Genomic DNA, 15,092 nt, shown 5'->3' with positions numbered 1-15,092 from the left:
ACTGCTGTCTTGTTTCGTTTTCTTTTTTCCTTTTTAGTTTGTTAATCTTTATATACGAACACGCACGCAAATATATCTAAATGGAATGGTGGTAGATGGAATGATGTAGTTGACGTTTTCGCTTTCAAAATTTTTATTCTTGCTTTTTTATTATGGTTTCAGTTCACATTTACTGAAATGGAGTATCACATCAGGCTGAACATGACAAAAATGATATGCTCCTTAATACACTATTGGCTATGTAGTTTGAATTATATTCTGGCACGAAACAAAAAGATGATTTAGTTATTGAATTTTGCTTCGGTACTTTTTTTTAATGATATTTTATTATACAAAATAATATAAATATAATATATTATGATTTTATATATGTTATTTTTTTAAAAAATAATAATTTATTATTTTTTTTCTTACTCTCTCTCCACACTTCTCCGTCAGTTTCCCTCCCTCTACTTCTCCGCACCCAGCCTCTACTTCCCAATGCCATCGTGGCTGCTTGTCTGCCCCCCCCACATGCCTGCACGTCCTTCGCCGGCAGTCAATTTTCCCACCGACATCGGCGGTTTGTCCGCACTACCATCCCCCGTTGCTACAACCTTTATGGCCACCCGCAGGTCGTCCGCCACACCCCTCCCACCCACGCTTGCAGTCACCTTCCATGCCCTCGGTCCACACTGTTCGTCGCCACCCGAGGCTCTTCCGCCCTCTCGCATACCCACGGGTCCTCCATCGGAGGTAGCCTGCGGTCACCCCCATGCCCTCAATCCTCACCACCCCCACCACCTGTGGCTATTCCATCCTCTCGTATGTTCGCGAGTTCTCTAATCGTAATCACTCCTTCACTGGTCGGATATATTTTGAAAAAAAATTTATGAAAACTGCCACCAATTTAATATTAAAATATTTTTAATCTTTAAAATATTTACTGCATCAATCAAATATTTGATTGGAATCTGAATAATTTATATTTAATTTAATATTTAAAAATATATAAATAATAAAAAGATTGAAATATTCTTCGGAGCAACGTAGCAAAATCTTTGATTATTTTGGAGAAGCAACGCTTTTAATAATCAGGAGAGTATGAAAGGTGTGTGGTCTTATATTGACCAATGGATGCAGCAGAGGCAGAGGCATGGTGCAGGAGGTTAAACCTTGGTTGTTCTCATAGATTATCGTGAATCTTTCCCTATTAGTGGGTCGACGTAAACTAATGGTCATCATGATAGCATGACATTAGCAATTCATATAGCTAACTTTCATGTAGTTGTAGCTAATTTTCATATGGCGTGAACTTGTTTTGATGTTTTAAATATCAAGGACCTACTAGGTCATTATAAGGCACCTAATAACTGATGCCAAAATGCTGGATCATGATAGACACTAGGATAGTGCTAATTAAGGAGACGTCCTGTTGATTGCTTAAGCTATCCTGTCCAAAACCATTATGATGCTGAGCCTACTTACTGATGTATTTTCTTTACAATAGTTTTTTGTGCATCAATATGCATAATCAAGTGATATCAATGCAACCTCCATCTATAGTTACACTTCGAAATTGTTACTCACCGTAGTAATATGAGGTTGTTGGAATATTAATGCCCTAAATGCTTATTTGCTTGGAGCTAAGAATTTGGCTTAAAGCTTGAACCTTGTCTATGTCCAACTCTTGCTTTTCTCGCTCCAAAATGGGTGCATAAGATGAAACCAATGTTATGTAGTATAACTATTATATTTGATTCCAACAACAGACTCATAGTTTTCCACCTTTCTGTAGACAATGGTTTCGGATCGTGAATCATGTTTGACAAAGAGCAGATTAGTTTTCTATGCTACTCTATTCCAGAAACAAATTCTGATAGTTTCCATGTTTCTTTGGGCATTGGTTTCAGATTCTTGACAATGGCTTTTGCTAGTAAAATCGTAATCTGATTAAGCAAACTATAACTTCCAATCCGTCTGTATACCAAGCAATATGATGTATGTTATCCTCGAAGCTATTCGTTGGAGGTTAGCCATATTATTTCCAATCTTATTCTCTCTCTCTCTCTTTAATTCCTGTGTATCTCAGAGCTTTTGGTGTCCAAAATACCTATCTTCCATGGCTCTCATATGGCACCAATGATCAGATCTTACGAGAAGCCTTCACGAGCTATGGTGAAGTGATTGAAGGTATGTGTTTTATCCAATTTTTTTTTTTTCCTAGCAAATTATTTCTAATAGCAATGATTTGTATGTGCATTTTCCTTATTAACGTCAGATTTTCCTTCTGTGCAGCTAGGGTTATCATGGATCGGGAAACTGATAGGTCCAGAGGGTTTGGCTTTATAACTTTCGCATCAAGTGAAGAGGCCTCTGCTGCCATCAGTGGCATGGACAGAAAGGTATCTTCTTGTTAATTAATTTTCCAATCATATTTGAGTTATGATTTATAAGTCATGCTTAAAGTAGAGCCTCCATGAATTCAAATGTTTAGATCAGTATAACATATGATTTTTTTATATTTGAAAACAAAAAATGATAATATCCATCAAATTGCCACTTAAATCCCTTAACAAACAGAAGAGCTAATCTAGACTTGGAGAAGTATGCTGTACATCCAAAGTTTTACCTTAAAACAACTATTACTATTAATATTGTTACTATTTGTACTACCACCCAGCCTCCAAGTCTTGGTCTTCCTATTTGTTGTGACTATTCAACCTTATTGCAAGACCCCTTTCCACTACCAGAACTCAATGCAACATCTTTGTCTGCAATGCTGATCTTACACTTTGCTCTCCCTTTGATGCATATTTTGACTTACATGGCAGTTAGCCGTAGAAAATGTTCTTTTCAGCCTTGATAATATCAATGGCTATTCATTAGAACAGGGCTCATTTCCTCTTCATGTACTTTGATTTTTTTTTTTTTTAAATTACTTGAGTTGGCCCATGCTAATAAAAAGAAATGTGCATAATATTAATTTATCATGCACATATTAGAAGGAAGAGGAGGTACCGAGCATCCTTTTAAAATGAAGACCTTTCTTCTTCTTGAAAAGAGCAAAATATGTTGTTTATGACAATTGATTAAATCTGTGGTTGCCTTTTTTTATTAAAAAAAAATTTGCCACTCTCTTTTTTCTTTTATCATCTTACTCATGTATAAGATATTTATCAATCATGACTTTGCACAACATAAATATTACACTCACAAATATAATATAAACTTCTTTCCACTACTCTTTACAATATAAAGTTGCTAAAATAATGTGTATTGATTTGATTTGATAAAATGATATTCCTTACTCGTTCATGTGGGATATTTCTTGCTGCTTAATAAGATTTGAATTGAATGCTTCAATTGAATTTGAATTTAGTATTTGTCTCAATATCCTTGATGCATTTTGGAAAAAAATCGTCCTAACAAACAAAATGTTATGATTTTCATAATCCTTTTGCACTTTCAATTATTGAACTTGTCTTATTTTTTCCCCACACCTTTTAAACAAGAAAAGATGAGGGAGTGACTAAATTTGTCTCAGGGAGGGCGAGAAAAGCAAATGGAACACAATCTGAGCTCATTTAGGAAGAATAAAAATGTCAATCTGGAACATTTGATATGTAACATTGAAAAATTTAGAAAGAAAAACTATAGCCAGGAGTACATTTGAGTTGATGACAATTTCCTTCACACCCATTGGACAATCTAAAGTGTTTGCAAGTAAAGAAACTTGAGCTGTATCATGCAAGTTAGACAAGACAACAAGAAAATTAGTGCATATGAGTAGGTGGTACTAATGGATGTGGGTAACTCTGGTCATGTCTGGCATGAACCTTTAGTGGATTTTAAAGTGAAAAATGCTTTCCGTAAGAAAAGTTTGTGTTTGGAAATGCCATATAGTTATTGCTTATCAAGTAACCAATACTCAGAAAGTAGCTGTCAGGAGAAACTAAAAGAACTAGCTATTAGTTTATGCTTTTTTGAATTCATGACATTGTTTCTAAATCCATCTTTGACACTCTCAAGAACAAAATGATTGGAGGTGCAACTTAACCATATTTAATCTTATCATCCTGAACTCAATCTAAATCCAATATTTCAACATGCAGGTTGGATCTAAGTTCTTAATGCAGACATTAAAGGGAAGTAGATCAGATTTATTTTGTACCACAATTGGATTGAACATAGTTAGAACTGGATATATTAAGTATTGCTTTGTGTCCAGTGTCTCTTTAAAATCCTTGTCCAATTTGTGTTAGATTGAGTTTAAGTCAGACCTGAAGTTGATGAAACCCATTTGTGCCTCCATTTTTTATATGTGTGTTTCTCCTTTAACTTTTTCCCTTCTCTTATTGGCGAGTGCTTGTACATCATACATTTACCAAACACTGATATGCGAAGAGATGCTTTTTTTTTAAGATGCACTTCTATGACAATGCTTTTTGAAAAGCAATTAACAAAAAAAAGGATCAAAACCAATGTCAAACACACTCTTAGATTCTTTAAGGGCTATAAGCCTAGCACTACATGTCATGCTATGACACTTTTTCTTTACTGTAAGCTGTAGTCTGTACTTGAGTTGTTGACTCCTTACAGATTGGTGTGAGGACTATGTATTTTGCTTGTATTTACAAGACCATGTCTTTGTCTCATTTATATAGAAACAAAATAAGCACTTTTAACCAGCTTAGCAGAATTGAATGATTACTGGATTTGCAGGACTTTTTTATTTTTTGAATCAGCATATTGTTGACCTTTTTCATGTGAGAAAATGCTGCAACTCCCTAGATCAGGTGTCATTTATGACCTTATATTACATTGTGATTAGGATCTACATGGCCGCATTGTTAGAGTGAAGTATGCTAATGAATGCCGCAGCGGATATGGTGGTGGTGGTGGCGGCGGCTATGATAGTGGTGGATATGGTGCCAATAGCTATGGTGCTTATGGTGGTGTGGGTGGTGACCATGGTGATGGTGGTGGTGGTAACAATGATGGAAATAGCTACAGCAGTGGAGGTGGTAAATATAATGGGGATAGCTACAGCACCAGCGGAGGTAGCTATGGTGGAAATAACTACAGCAATATGAGCAGCAGCACAGATGGTGGCTATCATAATGGCTGCCAGGACTTTGGGCAGCAATTATAAGGAGTTTGATGAGCCTAGTGGCTATGCCACCAGCCAAGGCTGATTAAAACCTACAATATCCAAGTCAGAATAGAACATGCAGGATGATATCTGAACTATTGACATGAACGAAGCATTACGTCTAAACATGGGGAACAATATAGCTTACGTTACATCTTTTTGTTACTTTTTTCCTTTGATCTTTGTTTCAAAATTTTCGACGATGAAAGCATAAGGTGGAACTTTTTTGTTCTTAATCAGTTGAATAGTAATTTGTCTTTAAAGATAATTGTTACAAATTTGATGGGAAAGATGCAGGGTGTTTTGCTTCTGAGAATCGCATCTATCTCTCTCTACAAGTTGATATGGCCTTCCCCCCTCATGTAAATTTCCCAAGGATTTACAAATGATTGTCCTATCTGCAAGGTAACTAACACAACTCCCAATCAGGATATTTTATTGCAACATCTGATTCAGCTTTTGTAAATGGGTGGTTGTTGAATGGTTCTACAGACTAGTCCTTCAGTTTCAGGCCTGGATTATTCTATGGCTGAGGCTCCGCACAGTCTGAGGACCATTGGGACAGAAAATTACAATGTGGAACCAGAGTGCGAGAAAGGATTTATGTTCTGTTTCAGTTTTTCATACTACAATGCTGTTTCCAGGATGTAACCTTTCATACCTAGTATTCTATTAGTCTTGATAGGTTTTATTCTTAAGCGCATGACATAAGATTCTCATTCAATGATAATTACTGGAAGAAACAATTTATCTAGTACATTACGTGTTGCAATTTCAGGACAGTCGATGTCATTAGTCTCTTAATCCGGCACTTCCAAGGATATTTTTAGATTGCAATTATGAGCTTGGTTGCTTCAGGATGCTTAATGGTCTGCTCATGGAAACAAGCAACCTTTCTGTAGAAGACTCAAGCTGAAGCAAAAACGGACCAATCCTGTCAATTCTTTTTCACGCACCATTCTGCAATCCCATTGTCTTTAAAGTGGCATGGTTTGTGTGCCAACAAATCATCTGATGATCCAGCAGTTAGCAACTCTAGATTGATTCTGCTCTCCGAGATTATTGTCGGTATTTTTGCACCTTGATGGATTTGTCTGGTCCTGGTACTGGATCAAGCTTGACTGGTTTCCCCATTGTGGCGACTCTCACGGATTATTTCAGAAGCTTGTGCTTACTAACTAGAACCATCTGGTATCGAGCTCAATAGGCTTTCAGCAATATGAACAGATGTGTAGGAATCTACAGGGTGGCATGGCTTTCAAAAGCCTTGCAAGATGTGGACGGCATTTGGGCTGCTGTAGCAAAACAAGAGAGCCATACAGGAGGAACCAGATACCAGAGAAGACTGAAGAAATCATTTAGTTAGGGATCAATCTTTTTAAGGATTAAATTCATAATTGCTGCTTTTTTCCTGATTTGTATTAGACAAAAAAACTCTAATCCCCATGGGTAATGACCACTGGAAAATTATTCATCCCATGAAAAGAGCATTTTTTGAGCATGTAACACTCCAGGTGACCCTTGCCTGGTCCTCTCTACAATCTGTTGGATCAATTCATCATCAACATCATCATCATCATCATCATCATCGGATTCATCTTCATTATCTTCATTGCTCTCAAGAGCATCATTTGATTCCTTGTTTTCTTTAAACTGCTCATGTGTTGGCTCCTGTTCAAAAAATTGTGCACATTTTGGTAACTTGTCTGCACTGCCACCTTCCATACCCCATATTGGACTCCAATCGGCATATAGCCCAGCGACACAAAAATTTTTATTATTCCTGTTGGCGGTTAATTGCACATTCTCCTTCTCGGTATTGGTCATGTGAGAGAACTCCTCATATGCCTCATCATATGCATGTAATGCGTCACCTGATAGGTTTAAGCAGAATGCTTGACTTGGAGAATTATCAGTTCTTATCCTGGTCAGGCTTTCTTGGGTGGAATAAGATCCCACATCACTGCTCGAGAACGCTTTCAGAGAGAGAACTCTATCGACTTCCATCAACTGCAATTGCTTCTGGTTTTGCTCGAGTGCTCTTTCAAGTTCTTTAATTCGTCCTTCTAGTCTGAGTTGGATCACTTCATGGAGCCGTAAGCTGAGCTCTCTAGGTGAAACAGCATAATTCCCACTATGTGTCTCAGTTGTGGAGGTTCTCTTGCTGTCTGCGTCATTATCATCTTTCCTGTTATGAGCTCCCCCTTCAAGCATATCTTCTCGCAGCTCCCCATGAATGACATCAGCGATAAGGTCTTCATCAAACTGCAATCATATTTCCATCTTGTAAACTAAAACTTTCGTAAAACCACACGAGGCATTTACAATGCTACAAGGAGTAAAAGGGAAATAGTATGTAAACATCAAACCCGCCGTCACAAAATAGTTACGGGCTCCATCATATGACTATCATCACTTACATGACACACAAGAAGAAAATATCATGATTAAAGAAATTTCAATTGCACTAAAAGCATGCAAGACAAGCATGATCAAGAATAACTGCGAATTAGATTAATTGTAATAATACTGTTGCTAATTCCTAGAATGAAAATATACCATCTCTTTGAAAAGAAAATATTATATTCTTTATACATAAGAAATTACTGGATACAACAATGTCAAGTCAGCGTATGTGTAAGAGAGACAGCTTAGCTAGTTTTATTTGAAAAATGTCACAGAATGTCCACAACTAAAATGCCAGTTCAAAGGATATATTAGGTTAAAATAAGAAAAAGGAGAAGTTCCAGCAAACAAATGACAAATAAACATTTCATTGCATTAACTTAGTGCTTAGGCTTGGATGATCTATGGGTTTAGGCTATACCTCATCAAAGGCAGAGATTCTTCCGTCCAGACTATTAGCATTCATGTTTAACTCGAGTCTCTCAAGTTCAGCTTCAAGCTCTGCTTCGATTTTACTCATTGACTCAACATTGGACAATTGCAGTTTGTTATATTCCACTGTTTCCTTTTCAGGAAAATAAGACATTGGAACCTTCTCCTTAAAGGATTCAATGGAATCTTCTGTTTTTGCCTTGCCGTAATCATGTCCATGGCTTCCACAAGCTTCATTAGCTAATTCCTCAACAGTCAGTGAATCTTTCATCTCCAACTCTTCCTGTAAATCTCGAACCAAGTTTTCTGTGTGCTTCAGTTGGTCATTTAATTTTTCAACTTCTTTTCTATTCGACATAATAGTGGATATCACACCAATACTCACTCCAAGACAGAAAACAAGCATTCCATCAAATGACTCTGAAAAAGCAGAAGAAGAAGAAGAAGAAGAAGAAGAAGAAGAACTGTTTCAGAACAAACCAAACCAAAAGATTCCCTACAGATAATACACTAGGAATTTGAAGAAAATGATTAAAGCTTAAGCTTATAAGAAAAGCTAAAATGCAACAACTAAGAAAATAGATGATATCTGAAGTAATTACATATGATGGTGTTGTCATTGTGTGCATATGTGACAATCAAGAAAAAAGTTTTTGATACCAAATAAAATGTTTTCGCAAGAAATTGCGCACTAATATTTGATCTATATTGCTAAATCTACAATCAAAATGGCTTGATGAGAAATACAAAAAGGTTGAACAAGCAAGGAGATTATGCAAGAGCCTGTTTAAGGGGTGCATTCACAGAATTTTCAAAATAATTGCTAGAGATGTTGTTGTCTTAAAGCCTGAATGTTCCAAATGCAAAATAAACCATACCGATGACAAGAAGATACCAGTCATGTGCAGGATTGAATGTGCTGGGAATCCGTGCAAGAATCCACCAAAAGTTGCAAGGATAGTATTAAGAAAACAGAAAAGAGAGGTAAGGTTTATAAACCAGGATAAAAAAGCATCTAAAATCCATATTTCTCAATAGAAGGAAAAATTATCAAAACAACTTCTTTTACCTCCTCATTCATATATTCCCAAGATCCTACCTAATTGCTAGGGTCACCAAACATCCACACCTCTAAAATCTGAAGGAGGTTTAATCCGGTGACATCTTTTCTTTTTGGGACAATAATCCATAAGCTTGATGTCTTAAGATACTTGTCATGAAATCTCCCACTAGTGGATAAAATAATTCCATGAGAAGATTCCTTGTCTGCCACGTCTCCTTGTGCAAATGCATCCTCTCCCTACTACCCTCCCTCTTAAGATACTTGTCATGATATCTCGCAATTAGTGAATGAAGTCATTCTATGAAAGGATCTCCTCGTTACCATTCCATCTCTCTCTCTCTCTCTCTCTCATAAATTCAATATATCTCCCCTTGAACTTATCTCCCTACGTCCTCTCGGATCTCCTGCCCTCCTTCCCTCTCTGTTGCTTGAAAGGATGAGAATTCTCATGCGATATCCCTGCCTTTGATAGTTGTGCACAGTCTTGTCGTGAGGATGCTCACCAAATAAATCAACCTATAATTAAATTCAATATTGTTCATCATATATACATTTTTGCAGTATCAAGCTGGTCTAGATAATCTTCCGATTGAGATTCCTAGGGGTTTGCCTTGTGCTTTTCTACATTGTAACAATTTGTTTTCTGGAAAATATTATTTAATGCATATGCAGGAAGAATATTCATTGAGGATGAAGAGAATTGCCATGCAGTAGTCTTTTTTAAGGAAGAAGCATGCTTGCATTAGGTCACCACTCATTCAAACAGAACTAAAGGTTTGCCAGAAAACACAAACTTTCTGGAAGGCCAGTGATCAAAAAAGCCAACTAACTTCAAAATCTAGTAGCAGTGAAAGACAAAGGATTGATAGTCTACTGACAAGAAGTAGAAAAAAAACTGAACTCACTATTTATTTAGATTTCAACTTGGTTGCATCAATCACTCCAGAACTTCAATTTCTTAGTCATTAAACACATCATCACTTAAGCATATTTTCTTTTTTTTGTTCTTGTCCCCTTTGCCAAATAAAACCAAGCATTCTTTTCTAGAATGACATGATAGGCTCCAGATTTCATTACTTTGGAATGCACACGCTTAATAATTACTTAGAGTTAACAGTGATTTCAAGCCCAAACCATGGACTAGGAATTCATGAAAAATCAACAACTAGTAATGACTTGGGTCAGGTCGAGCCAGGTTCAAGTCAGAAAACCCTCAACCCATACCTGATCCTATCAAGATGGAAAATGTAAACCAATACCAAAGCCATATATTTTACATAACCCATACCCACCCAGCAACTCATAACTTTTCGATTGTCAATCATACATATAACTGAAAAACAAAGCAAAACATGATATGCAAAGATCAAACAACAAAATCTAATTCAACTCCAAATACATCATCATATTTGCAAAATAAATAAATAAAGGAAACTTGGGATATAATAATCATAAACTAATTAAGAATAAAAGTAGCTAAAATGCAACCAAGCATCCCAAAATCCTGTTGTTTGTCCTTTGCATTACCTTCTATAAGCCTTTTTTTCCCTTTTCTTTTGAACTGAACCACATGGAAGTAATTAGAGAACCATCAACTGTGTTGGATTTGGGTGTGGAATGGTTCCCATCTAGTTCACTCTAGGGTGACCAATTGGGTCCGACAGGCTAAAACCATACCTGCCCATTTATAATCAAGTTTATTTTAGGTTGACTCAGTACCAACACAACCTTAAAATATTAAAAAAAAAAAAATCCCACCTATTTATTCTGGGTTGGTTCAGGTAGGTTGCTGGGTGCAGGTCAGATTTTGCTGCCCCTACAATAAGAGTAAAATGGCATGGGCTCTAGATTGTAGAACTTCTTAAACAAAAGAAGATATTACATTAACAGTATGGGTAAAAGAACATTTGAATCCAGTATTTGAAATATAAAGTGTCAAGGGCTTAACAAAAGGATTATTATTTTCATTTGGTTTCAGGATCAGCCATCACTTAGGATGACACAACAGGTGGGACCTACATATGTGATGACTGATGAGATTCTTTGACGTAAAAACAAACTATCCGAAAAAAATTAACAAACTAAGAATCCGGCAAACATCTAAGATAACGTAATTAACAAATCAATTATGTGATTCAATTTGTGTGTAAGGATGTCAGTGAGACTCAAAGTGGTCTGTCATCAAATGTCAGGACCCAAAAGGAGGTTTCTGGTAATCATGTACAGGAGAATGAATAGTTCATGAACTATTAGACGTAGCAAAAACCAAGCTAACCATTATATATTCGGTGTAAACAATTTAGTATACCAATACGTTATTTAGAAAAATTCGGCACTGCAACTTCATATTCCAAACTTTTTTGTGATGCCATTTCTCACTTCATATGTTATATATTTTAGGAAGCTTCATATTCTTAATATGGTCTGCCAAACATACACAGTTCGTTATGATATGTAAGATATCATGACCTAAAAAATCATAAGCAGAGGTTGATTATGCTACCTTGTGAATGTGGAAATTTGCAGGATCTCTGAGAATTGGAAGAGACCAACCTTCCATGCTGCATCTCCCTGCTCTTTCGTTTCAGTTTCTTTAGGTCTGGAAGAGGAGAAACTCCAACAACAGTTTCCTTTACTCCTGAACTATCTGCAACATCCTTATGCAAACCATTGTTGCCCAAATGTTCATGACTCGATTTGCTGATTACTCTGTTCCCATCGGTTATAACAAATGGCTTTGCAGCTTGTGCACTAGGTGGCGACAGTGAACTAAATACATATTCTTCAATTTCAAAATTTTCTTCGTAAAGCTGAGGGATGAGACAGGTCTCCATAGAAGTAAGAGGCTTCACAGAATACCTGTGAGACCGTCTGTTCCTAAGAGTTCTTCGGCCTTTACCATGCCCATAACTAAGGCTCACGTTTATCGGAGAGACATCGACTAGTGAGGCATTGCTGAACCTATTCATTTCATACCCAGATTTATCAGAAAACTCACCATTTACCTTCCCCCCTTTCTCACCTATTTGACTACTGTCTTTTCTAAAAATCCATGGCTGCAAACTCAAAAGATTACTGTGGTCCCTTAAATACTCGCCTGAACTCATCAAAGTGTCTCCTTTAACCCCACTACTAGAAGCCATTCCCTCTAATGGAGCATTAACCCTTGATTCCCAAAACTTTCTAGGGGTATTACAAGGGACCTTGTCATTACCAGAAGAAGAATCTTCTGCGGTTTGCCTTTTAATCAATCTTTGAAAAATATTGCCCCCAGATTCAAAGCTCTTCCGATCATTCTTCTTGTCCATCGACGACGGCATTTTGGATTTCTTGTGAGTAAAACCCTATGAAGTGGCTCTGACAAGCATTTTTCCCCTTCTTCACAGCCTTTCGCCAACGCTCGACCAAACACCCCGCGCCGCTCGCTGCCGCAGCTACCCGCAAGTCCATCTATGTTTCACCCCTTTCGACGAAACCAACGCCAGCTCAATGAGCCGGACCCTCAAAGAATTCATCATTTTAATTCAATAAAACCCTCAATGTGGAACACTCCATGGATGAAAAAAATTCCACAAAACCAGAGACACCCAGTAGCCTTGAGAGCTGATAGCAGACACCACACTAGAGAGAAAACTCCGATCTCATGTAAACCCCATCCATCCAGCATCAATCCTTCCGTGCTAAGCCGATTAAAATTCAAAAAACTGCAACGAAAAATGATCGAAAAAACGACAAAGATTCAATCTTGGCTTCAAAAAACTCATCACTGGACAAAATCCATCCGAATAAAGCGCCCAAAACGAGCTCCAAATCGAGAGAAAACGAAGAACCAGAGAAAAATGGGGACGCTGGGGTTCTTACCGCAGAAGGGCGAGAGCCAGACCACACAGAGATTCCAAATGGATCGAGAAGCGGAAGCAATGAGAGAAATCCAAACCTAAAGAAGACAAAAAAAGATGAGATTTTTTTGCTCCTCCAGCTCTCCCCTCAATTACATCGTACTCTCTCTGTTCGAGATAACCAATGGGCCGACGGGCGAAATAAATGGGAATGGTCGGGCTGTCCACACGGTAGAAACGTGTATGAATAATCTCCACCGTTGTATCTCCTATTTTACCATTTTGAACGGCCGTGATCATGTCACTTGGGATCTGCCAGGATCCTACTTAAAATTCTACAAAGTTCGTCGCCGACGAGGTATTTTAGACGTTGATAGTAATTTAGTGCATTAATTTGTAAGCAATACAATGTGGTGGGGCTTGGGGTGGTTGTTGGGTCCTGGGTTTGAAAGCTTTAGCTTACTTTCTCTTTGGCCAACAAAATATATTCTTGTTTAGGAGTGTGGAGGATAGTTTGATCCACCTACAATTTGGTATATTATTGGTCGAATAGAGAGCACATGATCGATGGTCTTGAAGAATACGTCATATGCAATGCATATGCATAATTGAGAAAAGAATGCTTGATAGATTGATTGCCAAAATAGGTATTGATCTAAAATAATAGCCAATTTAGAGCATGCTACAAATGTTTTGTGTGCTATAATGTGCTAGATTAGTTAAGCAACCACACAAGATTAGTTTGACTAGATGATGCTAACAATGCTCGTTTATGCGGACATGCTTGATAATTTTTATCGTTGGATATTGGCTCTTTCTTTAGGTTATAACATTGTAATTTTTTATATATTTGAATAATTTTTTTGTTGGTCTCATACATATAAATAATTTAAGCCGTTTGTAAGTTATTCGAATTTAAGCTTGACTCGACTAATTTATTATTGAGCTCGAGTAGCAAGATATTCGATCCGAAAGCTCATGAGCTTTTATATATATATATATATATTATTGATAGCTTAAAATTTGAATTTGAATTCAAACTTGATTGCACAAGTCAAGTTTGAGTTTCTAGCTACTCGACTTGGCTCGACTTGATTGCACTCCTAGTAAGTCCTAATAAAAATCTCATATATGAATTTTTTATATATTACTATAGTAGTTAACAATAATTATTTAAGCACAAAAATAATATTATGAAGTTTACTAACATGAAAATATATAAGTTGGATTATAGTTATCTTTGCTTAATAGTGCACATGCAATGCACATACCAAAAAAATTAGTATGTCGAATATACCAGATCCGTTTCAAAACCATTATAATTAGGGTTGCAATTCAAATAGGTTGGACTGAAGTAAGGACAAGCCTTAGTCCAATTTTTATATCTCCCTATCCTAATCAAATTCAACCTTACTTTGAGCAAAATTGGGATTGGGCCGAGTTAGGTAAGTTGGATAGATTAGGTGGAATAGGAGTTTGAAGATTGAGAGAAAAGTTTGACAATAAAAGAGACGTGGAACAAGTTTTCTCATCTTTTTCATTTAGAAAAATTTATCTTTATTCTTTTTCTTTTTAAAGAATGGCAGTGTAGGAGCACCACCTAACGAATTAACTATGTCGAGCACTTAATAAACACCTTCCGGTAAACGGAAATGGAACCTCAAATAGGGGGACAACTGCTGGGCTATTTTTTTTTTTTTGAATAAAAGGTAGACAGAAATAGCACCTGGCCTTTATTAAATATTAGAAAGAATTACAAGAGAGAGGAAAGAAGATTTTAAAAAGAAATTGTGATACATTTGATATAAAGAACAGTAATAAACAAAATTTTTGAAGAAAAAAATATGACAACTACCGAGCTATAGCCAAGTTTGTGGATAAGAAAAATATTTAACCTCTCTAAAGTGTTTTTCCATAGGCTTGAGCAGAGTAACTGAAAGAAAAATCACAACAAGAAAATCACATTTTAAAAAAAAATCGCCAGTCGCTTGGGAAAGAATCGGCCAAAAAACAAAATATCAGCTGACATTTGGCATGCTGTACTAATATTTTTTGTTTAAAAGAATGTTATGCTAAAACATTGGACAGGGAAAACATACAAAAGAAAATTTGAAATATTTCTCTTATCTTGTTTTAATGACAGAGAGACTCGACACTTTGATCTTTATTCAATATTTGAATTCCATCTCAACTTGTGCAGGAGAATGAGGTCATCCAA

General features: G+C 36.6%; 1 protein-coding gene and 1 pseudogene across 1 annotated transcript; one reads left to right on the top strand and one right to left on the bottom strand.

The window, feature by feature from the left end:
* The first annotated feature begins 1,902 nt into the window (after positions 1-1,902).
* LOC105046693 (uncharacterized) lies at positions 1,903-5,785 on the top strand (annotated as a pseudogene).
* Positions 5,786-6,491: 706 nt separating this feature from the next.
* LOC105046656 (uncharacterized) lies at positions 6,492-13,059 on the bottom strand. The gene is made up of 4 exons (XM_010925311.3): positions 12,897-13,059; positions 11,539-12,739; positions 7,962-8,392; positions 6,492-7,399 (listed from the first exon to the last, which is right to left on the bottom strand). Exons 2-4 carry the CDS (start codon positions 12,353-12,355, stop codon positions 6,602-6,604), a joined length of 2,046 nt encoding a protein of 681 aa, XP_010923613.2. The 5' UTR covers positions 12,356-12,739; positions 12,897-13,059; the 3' UTR covers positions 6,492-6,601.
* Positions 13,060-15,092: the final 2,033 nt, after the last annotated feature.

Source organism: Elaeis guineensis, chromosome 6 (assembly GCF_000442705.2).
Source record: "Elaeis guineensis isolate ETL-2024a chromosome 6, EG11, whole genome shotgun sequence".
In the NCBI taxonomy this organism is placed as follows: Eukaryota; Viridiplantae; Streptophyta; class Magnoliopsida; order Arecales; family Arecaceae; genus Elaeis; species Elaeis guineensis.
Note: the sequence above shows the minus strand (reverse complement) of the source record. Positions and strands in the feature narration are given on the sequence as shown.

Excerpts from the sequence above, each read along its gene's own strand:
- LOC105046656 (XM_010925311.3), bottom strand. The coding sequence starts at position 12,355 with ATGCCGTCGTCGATGGACAAGAAGAATGATCGGAAGAGCTTTGAATCT. Across the intron at positions 8,393-11,538 it reads CAAATTTCCACATTCACAAG|AGTCATTTGATGGAATGCTT; the intron begins GTAGCATAATCA and ends CTGCTTTTTCAG. Across the intron at positions 7,400-7,961 it reads GAATCTCTGCCTTTGATGAG|TTTGATGAAGACCTTATCGC; the intron begins GTATAGCCTAAA and ends ATATGATTGCAG.